Genomic DNA, 12,390 nt, shown 5'->3' with positions numbered 1-12,390 from the left:
CCTCGTTGGTGACCCATTGGGCTATTTCTCATTCCAGCCAGTGCACCATGACTGGTATATCAAAGGCCATGGTATGTGCTATCCTGTCTGTGAGATGGTGCATACAAAAGATCCCTTGCTACTAATTGAAAAATGTAGCGGGTTTCCTCTCTATGACTGTGTCAAACTGACCATATGTTTGACATCCAATAGCCGATGATTAATAAATCAATGTGCTCTAGTGTCGTTAAACAAAACAATTTTTTTTCTTGTTTAACTATGGTTAATTGGGTTTCCAGTTCCATGGAAGTCCTGGTGGTCAAGTGGTTAAGGCTGTCAAATGCCATGCAGATCAGTGCAATGTGGGTTCAAATCCTGCCAGTTGACACTGTGTTTTTCAGTATTACAATAGCAGGAAACTCAGGACAGTCTGTTTAAAGGCGCGGACCCTAGTTTCAGTGTTTAAAGGCACAGACCCTAGTTTCAGTGTTTAAAGGCGCGGACCCTAGTTTCAGTGTTTAAAGGCGCGGACCCTAGTTTCAGTGTTTAAAGGCGCAGACCCTAGTTTCGGTGTTTAAAGGTGTGAACCTTAGTTTCAGTGTTTAAAGGCACAGACCCTAGTTTCAGTGTTTAAAGGCGTGGACCCTAGTTTCAGTGTTTAAAGGCGTGGACCCTAGTTTCAGTGTTTAAAGGCGCGGACCCTAGTTTCAGTGTTTAAAGGCACAGACCCTAGTTTCAGTGTTTAAAGGCATGGACCCTAGTTTCAGTGTTTAAAGGCGCAGACCCTAGTTTCGGTGTTTAAAGGTGTGAACCTTAGTTTCAGTGTTTAAAGGCACAGACCCTAGTTTCGGTGTTTAAAGGCGCGGACCCTAGTTTCGGTGTTTAAAGGTGCGGACCCTAGTTTCAGTGTTTAAAGGCGCAGACCCTAGTTTCGGTGTTTAAAGGTGTGAACCTTAGTTTCAGTGTTTAAAGGCACAGACCCTAGTTTCGGTGTTTAAAGGCGCGGACCCTAGTTTCGGTGTTTAAAGGTGCGGACCCTAGTTTCGGTGTTTAAATGCGCAGACCCTAGTTTCGGTGTTTAAAGGCGCGGACCCTAGTTTCGGTGTTTAAAGGTGTGGACCCTAGTTTTGGTGTTTAAAGGCGCGGACCCTAGTTTCAGTGTTTAAAGGCACAGACCCTAGTTTCGGTGTTTAAAGGCACGGACCCTAGTTTCGGTGTTTAAAGGCGCGAACCCTAGTTTCGTTGTTTAAAGGTGCAGACCCTAGTTTTGGTGTTTAAACAATAAAATCTTAGTAAAGTCAGTTATCAAAACAACTCTAATAGTGAAAAATATGCCTTAGTGTTTAAAAACTAGGGACCGTCACTTAAAAATGTATTTTATTTGTTTAATTCCAGATCCCATTTTCGAAAACCATGGCTCATCTTATTGCCCCAGTCTTTGGTCTGGGGTTGGCATTAGGTAAGCTAAGAATTTATTATTTTTACAAATATTTAGTCCCCCTACCGGTCCAACCACAGGGGACTATAGGTTTCATCTCCATCCTTCTATCTGAAGATAACGAGATGAAATTTTGTACATAGCTTTATCATGTACTGTTAAAGATCAAGTTTAACTTTCATAATGATTTACCTATTTTTCACATAGTTATGGCCCTTGGACTTAGGAGATATGAAAATTTGTTGAAACCAGTAAGGGTCATGTATTGCTTTAGCAGTACTTTCAGAATGCTAGTTTTATTTCGTGGGTGTTTTGGGGTTTGTTTGTTTTTTGTTGTTGTTGTGGGGTTGGGGGGGGGGGGGGGTTGGGGGGGGGCTTGGGGTTGTTTTGGGGGGGGGTTGCTATTAAGGTAAAAAGAAACATTTACAAGTTATTAGTATTTAAATAACATCTGGTTTATAATATCAGGTGTTATGCATCAAAGAAATTGATATCAATTTCTTTAGTCCATAAAACCTGGTATATTGCCCAAAATGTGGTCAATAATTATAATTGTTTTATTACATAATGACATCCATACAACTCATACATTACTGGGTGGGTGTTTTTTGGTTCTTTTTATCAGAATCGAAATTCACTAATGCTTATAATTTCCCGCAATGTGTTCTGAAATTTAGTGACATCATGTAATCCTATGACATTGTATGACACGCAGAGGAATGTGGAAATAAACAGTTGAAACATTACCAAGACAAAAATTAAATTAGAGACACTATGATAAGCAAGAGTTTGAAAATAATATTAATAACAAAATAAAAACCAAAATGTGACAAATCAAAATATACATTAATACTGAACAGATACTGGTTACCTCCAAATGCATTCTTTATATATAACATAAAATCTTGAGAGTGCCAAATCCAACTGCATTTTGATTTATCATGTACGTTTCTAAATCTGTGAGATATTCCTTACAAAATTTGATGAGTACTGGCCTTGTCTTTGTGGTATTTTTGGAATTAAACTCAATATGAATAAAGTTGTTATCTTTTTGTTGAAGGACAACAAAGCGTTTTATCATAAGTTTGTAGTTGTTTACTTTAGAATTAGCAGTTGACATTGCCTTATGTTACCTACTCATTAATTGGATATAATTTTTTTCTCTTCTTTGTTTTCATTGGTTAAATCTCCGAGGGCAATATCAGTTTTGATTGGACCGGTGGGATCGACTGAGGACAATATCATGATTTATGGAAGGTCATGTGACTGGGTTTTTTACCAATAAGAATACAGATATATTCTTATTATGTGACAATGCAATATATGCTATAGTACCAAATTGCGAAAAAAAATTCATCTCAGTTTAAAGTACGACTAAAACAAATTGTATTTTTCTTAGGAGGGGCGAGATGTAGCCCAGTGGTAGAGCGCTCGCTTGATGTGCAGTCGGTTTGGGATCAATTCCCGTCAGTGGGCCCATTGGGCTATTTCTCGCTCCAGCCAGTGCACCACAACTGGTGCATCAAAGGCTGTCGTATGTGCTATCCTGTCTATGGGATGGTACATATAAAAGAACCCTTGCTGCTAATCAAAAAGAGTAGCCCATGAAGTGGCGACAGCGGGGTTTTCTCTCAATATCTGTATGGTCCTTAACCATATGTCTGACGCCATATAACTGTAAATAAAATGTGTTGAGTGTGTCGTTAAATAAAAAACATTTCCTTTCTTTCTCTTAGGAATGGTGGACTGCGCCATGATGCCACACATGGGTTACCTTGTCGATCTGCGTCACGTGTCTGTCTATGGCAGTGTGTATGCCATTGCCGATATTGCTTTATGCTTAGGATATGCCATTGGTATGTGTTATATAGTCACAGAACCTAGTTTCCATCCAAGAAAAATGGACACTATAAGTAATGAAGAATGTATATGATGGGGTGTAGATTCATGAAAAATAATTCACAAGCCCCTTCTCGATTATGGTAGCCCCACTCCCATGGTTAGTGATATTCAGTATTGGGCTAGTAAATAACTACCATCACCATGCCTGATGGCCAGTGAATTTTATTGTTGTCAAATACTGCATTTAAGTCTATTTTGTAATTGTCAATATCCTGCCCCTTTCCTCCCCTTTAATGTAAAGGTTTCTAAGCTCTATCTTCTTCCAGTTATTCCTATTAGTAAACGTATATTTACATGTACAACTACTTAAAGTAGGCTAGTGAATTTTTAATCATGGCTACTAACAAACAAATTAAATCACTGATCCCATGGAAAGAAAGAAGTGTTTTATTTAACGACGCACTCAACACATTTTATTTACGGTTATATGGCGTCAGACACATGATTAAGGACCACACAGATTTTTTTAGAGGAAACCCGCTGTCGCCACATAGGCTACTCTTTTACGACAGGCAGCAAGGGATCTTTTATTTGCGCTTCCCACAGGCAGGATAGCACAAACCATGGTCTTTGTTGAACCAGTTATGGATCACTGGTCGGTGCAAGTGGTTTACACCTACCCATTGAGCCTTGCGGAGCACTCACTCAGGGTTTGGAGTCAGTATCTGGATTAAAAATCCCATGCCTCGACTGGGATCCGAACCCAGTACCTACCAGCCTGTAGACCGATGGCCTGCCACGACGCCACCGAGGCCGGTCTGATCCCATGGCTAGTGGATTTTTATAACAATTCTAGAAGACCTGCCCGTAGGGACGAGTTAATTATTTTTCACGAATCTACACTTCTGAGTGCATTCTCCAGCTTAATCCATTATTCGTTAAAACAAATCGGCCTCGGTGGCGTCGTGGTTAGGACATCGGTCTACAGGCTGGTATGTACTGGGTTCGGATCCCAGTCGAGGCATGGGATTTTTATCACTGGGCTACATCCTGCCCCCGACACCACTAGAGCACATTGATTAATTAATCCTCGGCTATTGGACGTCAAACTTCTGTTAATTCTGACACTTAGTCTTCAGAGAACCGGCCTCGGTGGCATTGTGGTTAGGCCATCGGTCTACAGGCTGGTAGGTACTGGGTTCGGATCCCAGTCGAGGCATGGGATTTTTAATCCAGATACCGGCTCCAAACCCTGAGTGAGTGCTCCGCAAGGCTCAGTGGGTAGGTGTAAACCACTTGCACCGACCAGTGATCCATAACTGGTTCAACAAAGGCCATGGTTTGTGCTATCCTGCCTGTGGGAAGCGCAAATAAAAGATCCCTTGCTGCTAATCGGAAGAGTAGGCCATGTAGTGGCGACAGTGGGTTTCCTCTCAAAATCTGTGTGGTCCTTAACCATATGTCTGACGCCATATAACCGTAAAATAATGTGCTGAGTGCGTCGTTAAATAAAACATTTCTTTCTTTTTTCTTTCGTTAAAACAAATTATGTGATTGCTAAATTAACTTCTATTTTATCTTTTCTAATGAAAATATTGGTTAAAATGGCAAAGAATATTCTCTTTACTTTCTAGTTTCTCCCGAAGTTATTGAAAAAGAGTCCGTTTTTAATGAAGGACAGTGCATTTCAAGTTTTGATATTTCAGAGTTCATTATTATATACTCTTCAAAAAAAGTAGTGGAACCTGAAATATTAATGTTAAAATCAAATATTAGACCAAACATATGTTTTGACCACAGACATCCTAGTAAAGAACGTTCAGGTCTGTTTATCAACACACCGAAACACATTCCATAGTTTGCACGTGCATCACGCAGTTGCCCCGTACACGTGCGTGGGGTGTCATTCTCGATTTTGACAACTTCCAGGAAGGTCAATTAATCACTGTGGAACATTATTTCTGTCAATCTTTTTCATTCTGTTGATCATACAGTTGTTATTCTTTTGTTTTTAATCATTTTTATTGTTTGAATTTGCAATTTACTGACAAAAAACCGGTCAACTTTCAAATTTCACTTCTGACCCCAATCATTCTTCAAGATCTTTGGTGGTCATAAAACCTACTGTAATACTGAACTACTAGTTGTAATGTTTGCCCAATTAATTCACTATTATCATATAAGCATTCCCCACAGCTAATATACCTTACAATTTGGGCAAATGTAAATTCTTATTAGAGTTCCCCTACTTTTTTGGAAGAGTATATAACAAATATCACAAAATCAATTTTAAAAAAGTGAAATATGTTGCTTGCAATTTTGACATTTCAACTTTAAAGCTGTATCCTAACTGGTTGCGAGCGACGTGAGTGAAGCGAGCAATGCAAGCAATTATTTTAGAAATCATTGATTTCAATTGCCCTATCCTAACCGCATGCGTATGGGTCAACAGATAATTATGTCGCACGCATGCGGTTAGGATACAGCAATTGAAATCAATGATATCTAAAATAATCGCTCGCGTCACTCGCAGCCAGTTAGGATACAGCTTTAGGGTTGGTAATATACCAGTAGAACATGACATTTACATGTATAATATGATATGATTTGTTCTATTTAGGTCCTTCCATCAGTGGGTCCATAGTGAAGGAAATAGGTTTTAACTGGTAAGTATAACTGTTAAGAACAGAGGGAGATTCAAAGGGGGCTAATATTCATTTTCTCTCTCTTTCTCTCTCTCTCTCTCTCTCTCTCTCTCTCTCTCTCTCTCTCTCTCTCTCTCTCTCTCTCTCTCTCTCTCTCTTTTCTGTCTCTCTTTGTTTTCTGTCTCTCTCTCTCTGTGTGTCTGTCCATCTGTTTCTTTTTCTGTGTGTGTGTGTCTCTCTCTCTTTGTCTCTCTCTCTTTGTCTCTTTCTCTCTCTCTCTCTCTCTCTCTCTCTCTCTCTCTCTCTCTCTCTCCCCCATATATCTCTCTCTGTCTCTCTTTCCATCTCTCTCTGTGTGTGTCTCTCTCTCCATTTCTCTGTCTCTGTCTCTCTCTGTCTGTCTGTCTGTCTCTTTTTATCTGTGTCTCTCTCTTGTTGTGTCTGTCTGTCTCTCTCAGTGTCTCTCGTTGTCTCTCTCTCATTATCTCTCTTGTTGTCTCTCTCTCTCATTGTGTCTGTCTCTCTCTCTCTCTCTCTCTCTATCTCTCTCTCATTGTGTTTCTGTCTCTCTCATTGTGTGTGTCTCTCTCTGTCTGTGTGTGTCTCTCTCTCTATGTATCTATCTATCTCTGTGTCTGTCTTTCTGTCTCTCTCTTTGTGTGTCTGTATCTATCTGTCTCTCTGTCTGTCTCTCTCTATCTGTCTCTCTCTGTATGTCGCTCTCTCTTTCTATCCATCTCTTTGTCTCTCTGTCTCACATTTTACAATAAGTATACCTGGTGGGAGTTGGGGGGGAGGGGTTTATAACATATATATATATATATATATTAATCAAAAATCCTCTCCTTACATATTGTTGATGGCTGATGTTCCAGGTCAATGTGGATTATTGGAATCATTAACATCATATACGCACCCTTCATGTACTTCCTGCAAAACCCTGCAGCCAAGGAAGAGAAGATGGTCAGTATCATTTTATTGTCATTCAAAGCAAAATGGTGCTGGAGATACTGAAATTAATGCGATCATAATATTAATGCGAAAAATGCAAGTTTGTTTTATTTGCATTAATAATATCGTCGGCGAAATGACAAAAGGTCGTAACTACGCTTTTGGCGAGAAATCACTTTCTGGAATTTCCAGAGTTAGAATGTTCATATTCTGCTTTTGTCAAAAGATCGTAACTATCAGCCTATTAGAAAGTGGCTGACTGTCACATGACAAATAGTCATATTATAACTGGTCCAAGAAACAAAATGACAAAACGCCGTATCTACAAAGCGGAAAGCGGGAAGTGTAGACATGACGCTCAGCATTGCATTATGTTCACACATTACATGGATTACATGTAAATAAAACCAGTTAATTACACCTGATTGTATGTGTATTTAATCCATGTATAGCTCTTGCCTCATTCCTTCAACCTGTGTTAAATTCTAGATCAAAATGTTGTAACAGACATTTTCAATGACATTTCAGGTGTAAAATGTCGTAAGTACATTTGTAGACCTGACACATAGGGTAAAACATCCTAATTTCGGACGTAGCCATAACTATGGTACACCCACTATTAAGTAGTTATCAATATTAACTGTTAGTATGTTCGCATAACAACGTATTTTTCGAAAAATATTCAGTTTTTTTGCTCTCCTGTAAAATTTTGAAAAGTGTAGTTACGAGGTTATGTAATTTTGCCGACGATATGACACATTTATTTCTATGTTTTGTCTATGTGTCCAACATTATTAAAACAAAACAAACACAGATTAAAATTATAATATATTTATAAAACACAACAGGAAAACAATTCATTGTAGGTGAGACAGACAAATTATTGAATAGTCCAACAAGCTATGAGTTGATCTCACCAAAAACACTAGGGACTAAATAGGTTAATTGATGTGTATACAGACATGTTAGTGAGTTGATCTCATTGAAAGAAAGAAATGTTTTATTTAACGACGCACTCAACACATTTTATTTACGGTTATATGGCGTCAGACATATGGTTACGGACCACACAGATTTTGAGAGGAAACCTGCTGTCGCAACTACATGGGCTACTCTTTCCGATTAGCAGCAAGGGATCTTTTATTTGTGCTTCCCACAGGCATGATAGCACAAACCATGGCCTTTGTTGAACCAGTTATAGATCACTGGTTGGTGCAAGTGGTTTACACCTACCCACTGAGCCTTGTGGAGCACTCACTCAGGGTTTGGAGTCGGTATCTGGATTAAAAATCCCATGCCTCGACTGGGATCCGAACCCAGCACCTACCAGCCTATAGACCGATGGCCTAATCACTACGCCACCGAGGCCGGTTGATCTCATTGAAGATGCTTGTAATTCGGATTTGACCAAAAAGTACACAGACGTATGTTGTGAGGAAAGTAATATTTCAAAAGGAGGCCATTCGCATTAATTTCATGTCGCATTTTAGTCTGCCCACCGTCACTCGCATTAATTTAGGGATGCGTTAATTTCAGGATCTACAGTTTCAAATATTTATTCCATGTGACATTTTAGAACAAACTAAAAAAAAAAAAAAAAAATTTAATTTGTTTATACCACTGCCCCCTTTCCTTTCTCTCCTTTGAATTCCATCTCCTTTCTTCCCGATCTGGCAACTCCTCCTATCTTTCAACTTTTTTCATTGTCCACCTCCACATCCCAGTCCTTGTCTCTCCAACCATGACAGGTGGCTATCCGTGCCACACACTTGTCATAACCCATCAGCTTTTAGCTGTGGGCTTAGTCTGACCACTTCGGTGATAGATGAGAAAGATGAATGAATGTGTGAGCCAGCTTTGACGGGATTTGAACCACTGTCATCAGCTTGATTGTCCAGCAGCTAGACCATGGAGCTCACTTCAGCAAATTATGACACTAAATTTAAACAGACTGTTCTAGAAAACATTGGTGCGATTGTTTTGTCTGGGATTAACTGAACTCGCAACATGCTATAACTGGCCTCGGTGGCGCAGTGGTTAAACCATCGGACTACAGGCTGGTAGGTACAGGGTTCGTAGCCCAGTACCGGCTCCCACCCAGAGCAAGTTCTTAAGGGCTCAATAGGTAGGTGTAAGACAACTATACACCCTCTTCTCTCTCACTAACAACTAACCCACTGTCCTGGACAGACAGACCAGATACCTGAGGTGTGTGCCCAGGACAGTGTGCTTGAACCTTAATTGGATATAAGCACAAAAATAAGTTGAAATAAATAAATACATGCTATCGCTTAAACCAAAAGGATAGCAAACAACAATAGTTAGTTAGCATGCACATTACTGTAATGTTCTACTAAATTCAAGATGTCCGTAAGCTGCATTACATCAAGATTCGTGAAAAACATTATTTCAGCTGATCCTGCAACTTAAGCTTATTCGTTTTTCAGTTTCTGATATGATGACTTAGCTAAAGTTTTATATCGCTAATATGTCACATATTTGGATTTTGCTAAATTTTAAGATTGTTAATATTTTATAATATACGGTATATCATGGCCGAGTTCAGTCAGTGAAGCAGAAAATCGACCGTAGACTGTCAAATATGATGACCTAGCTAAAGTTTTATATTGCTAATATGTCACATATGTGGATTTTGATAAATTTTAAAATCGCTAATATTTTATAATTTACAGTATATCATGGCTGAGTTCAGTCATTGAAGCAGAAAATCGACTGTAGACTGCCAAATCTTTCACGAATTCAAAAGTCAAAGTTTGTTTTGATTAACGACACCACTAGAGCATATTGATTTCTTAATCATCTGCTACTGGATGTAAAAAAATTAGGTAATTTTAACTTAGTCTTAGAGAGGAAACTCGCTACATTTTTCTGTTAATATTTTATTCACATACAAATTGTGGAGTGGGATGTATCCCATGGATAAAGCGCTCGCCTGATGCGCAGTCACTCTAGGATCAATCCCCGTTGGTGGACCCATTGGGCTATTTCCCATTCCATCCAGTGCACCACGACTGGTATATCAAAGGCTGTGGTATGTGCTATCCTGTCTGTGGGATGGTGCATATCAAAGATCCCTTGCTACCAATGGAAAAATGTTGTGGGTGAATTCCTATCTAAAACTATGTCAAAATTACAAAGTGTTTGACATCTAATAGCCGATTATTAATAAATCAATGTGCTCTAGTAGTGTCGTTGAACAAAACCTAACTTTAACTCGCCTCTGACTCTCATAAGCTTGGTAGTATTTTTCTTTATCGTTCAGAATGAGTGAAGGAAGGAAGGAAGGAAATGTTTTATTTCACGACGCACTCAACACATTTTATTTACGGTTATGTGGCGTCGGACATATGGTTATGGACCACACAGATATTGAGGGAGGAAACTCTTTTCGATTAGCAGCAAGGGATCTTTTATATGCACCATCCCACAGACAGGATAGCACATACCATGGCCTTTGATATACCAGTTGTGGTGCACTGGCTGTGATGAGAAATAGCCCAATGGGCCCACCAACAGGGATCGATCCCAGACCGACCGTGTATCGAGCGAGCCATCTGCAGGATAAAGATAATAACTAGTTAATGACGCCGGATATTGGCTTTATCCTGTTCAGGCCGAATGAGAAATTCCGCTCAGCAAAGCCTCACAGATTTTCCCATTCTTACCTTCACAGGATAAAGCAGATATCCGACGTCATTAACTAGGTATTCTCTATTTATAATTTCAGGTACTTATTATGAAAGACCCGAGCCCAGTACAGTACATAACATACAATCAGAACAGATACAGTAAACCCAGTTCAGACAAGGGTACTTTGAAGACAACTACAACTCACTGAAACTGCCAAAGCAATGAAGACATGAATACCAGAGCAGAAACCCGGATATAGAAAACGTCAACAAGACACTAGGATATCTTTCCACAAGATAAATGTGGAAAATAAAACATCTCTGCACAAAATATAATGTGGAAAATAAAACACCTCTGTACAAAATATAATGTGGAAAATAAAACACCCCTGTACAAAATATAATGTGGAAAATAAAACACCTCTGTACAAAATATAATGTGGAAAATAAACACCTCTGTACAAAATATAATGTGGAAAATAAAACACCCCTGTACAAAATATAATGTGGAAAATAAACACCTCTGTACAAAATATAATGTGGAAAATAAAACATCTCTGTACAAAATATAATGTGGAAAATAAAACACCTCTGTACAAAATATAATGTGAAAAATAAAACATCTTTTTACAAGAGATAGTGCCAACTAAAACATCTTTCCACAAGATATATGCCATATGTGTAAACTAAAATGTTCATGAAAAGAACAAGTGAATTGATATATAACAACATATAACATGAACTGATTCAGGAAATATTTTGGCAGCACTAAAGCTGTATCCTAACTGGATGCGAGCAATGCAAGCGATTATTTTTGAAATCATTGATTTCAATCGCTGTATCCTAACCAAACGCGTGAGATGAAATAGCTTAAGAGATAAATGGCTTGTGGATCAACTCGTGATAAGGGTCACTCAATGAAAAACAAAATTAAAAGTCTAGAAAGTAAAAGTAAAGTAAAGTTTGTTTTATTTAATGATGCCACTAGAGCACATTGATTTTTTATCTTATCATCGGCTATTGGACGTCAAACATATGGTCATTCTGACACTGTTTTTAGAGGAAACCCGCTGTCGCCACATAGGCTACTCTTTTTACGACAGGCAGCAAGGGATCTTTTATTTGCGCTTCCCACAGGCAGGATAGCACAAACCATGGCCTTTGTTGAACCAGTTATGGATCACTGGTCGGTGCAAGTGGTTTACACCTACCCACTGAGCCTTGCGGAGCACTCACTCTCAGGGTTTGGAGTCGGTATCTGGATTAAAAATCCCATGCCTCGACTGGGATCCGAACCCAGTACCTACCAGCCTGTAGACCGATGGCCTGCCACGACGCCACCGAGGCTGGTAAGTCTAGAAAGAGACACTTCATTATATTTAGGGGATGACATGTCTCATGTTCCAATCCCTCAACCCCCTTCGATTCGCCTCTGTTGGAGATAATTTGTGATGGGATTGTGGGAGGGATAAATATAAATGATGATTAAATACTGAAGTAGGTCTCAGAATATAGGGGACGACTATATCTGAATGGTAAAATGTTGAAACATTTTTGTAATCATATCTCTGCATACAGCAGAGTCAAAAAGGTATTTTAGCACTGTGGTGACCAGAGATCTCTAAGAGGGAATGAAATGAATGAAATGTTTTATTTAATGATGCACTCAACACATTTTATTTATTGTTATATGGTGTCAGACATATGGTTAAGGACCACACAGGTACTGAGAGAGCAAACCCGCTGTCGCCACTTCATTGGCTACTCTTTTTGATTAGCAGCAAGGGATCTTTTATATGCACCATCCCACAGACAGGATAGCACATACCACAGCTTTTGATACACCAGTTGTGGAGCACTGGCTGGAACGAGAATAGCCCAATGG

At 39.2% G+C, this 12,390-nt stretch overlaps 1 protein-coding gene across 5 annotated transcripts in view; it reads left to right on the top strand.

Annotated features, from left to right (window-relative positions):
• Positions 1-11,106, top strand: part of LOC121385416 (synaptic vesicular amine transporter-like) — a 46,737-nt gene extending 35,631 nt beyond the window's left edge. For all 5 annotated transcript variants that reach the window (XM_041516088.1, XM_041516089.1, XM_041516086.1 and 2 more), the window contains 5 exons: positions 1,375-1,438; positions 3,154-3,273; positions 5,880-5,925; positions 6,780-6,867; positions 10,604-11,106. In XM_041516088.1, coding sequence (XP_041372022.1) covers positions 1,375-1,438; positions 3,154-3,273; positions 5,880-5,925; positions 6,780-6,867; positions 10,604-10,714 — 429 coding nt within the window. In that variant the 3' untranslated portion in view covers positions 10,715-11,106. The remainder of the gene's footprint in view (positions 1-1,374; positions 1,439-3,153; positions 3,274-5,879; positions 5,926-6,779; positions 6,868-10,603) is intronic.
• Positions 11,107-12,390: the final 1,284 nt, after the last annotated feature.

Source organism: Gigantopelta aegis, chromosome 11 (assembly GCF_016097555.1).
Source record: "Gigantopelta aegis isolate Gae_Host chromosome 11, Gae_host_genome, whole genome shotgun sequence".
Taxonomy (NCBI): Eukaryota; Metazoa; Mollusca; class Gastropoda; order Neomphalida; family Peltospiridae; genus Gigantopelta; species Gigantopelta aegis.
This window is presented reverse-complemented; position numbering and strand designations above follow the sequence as displayed.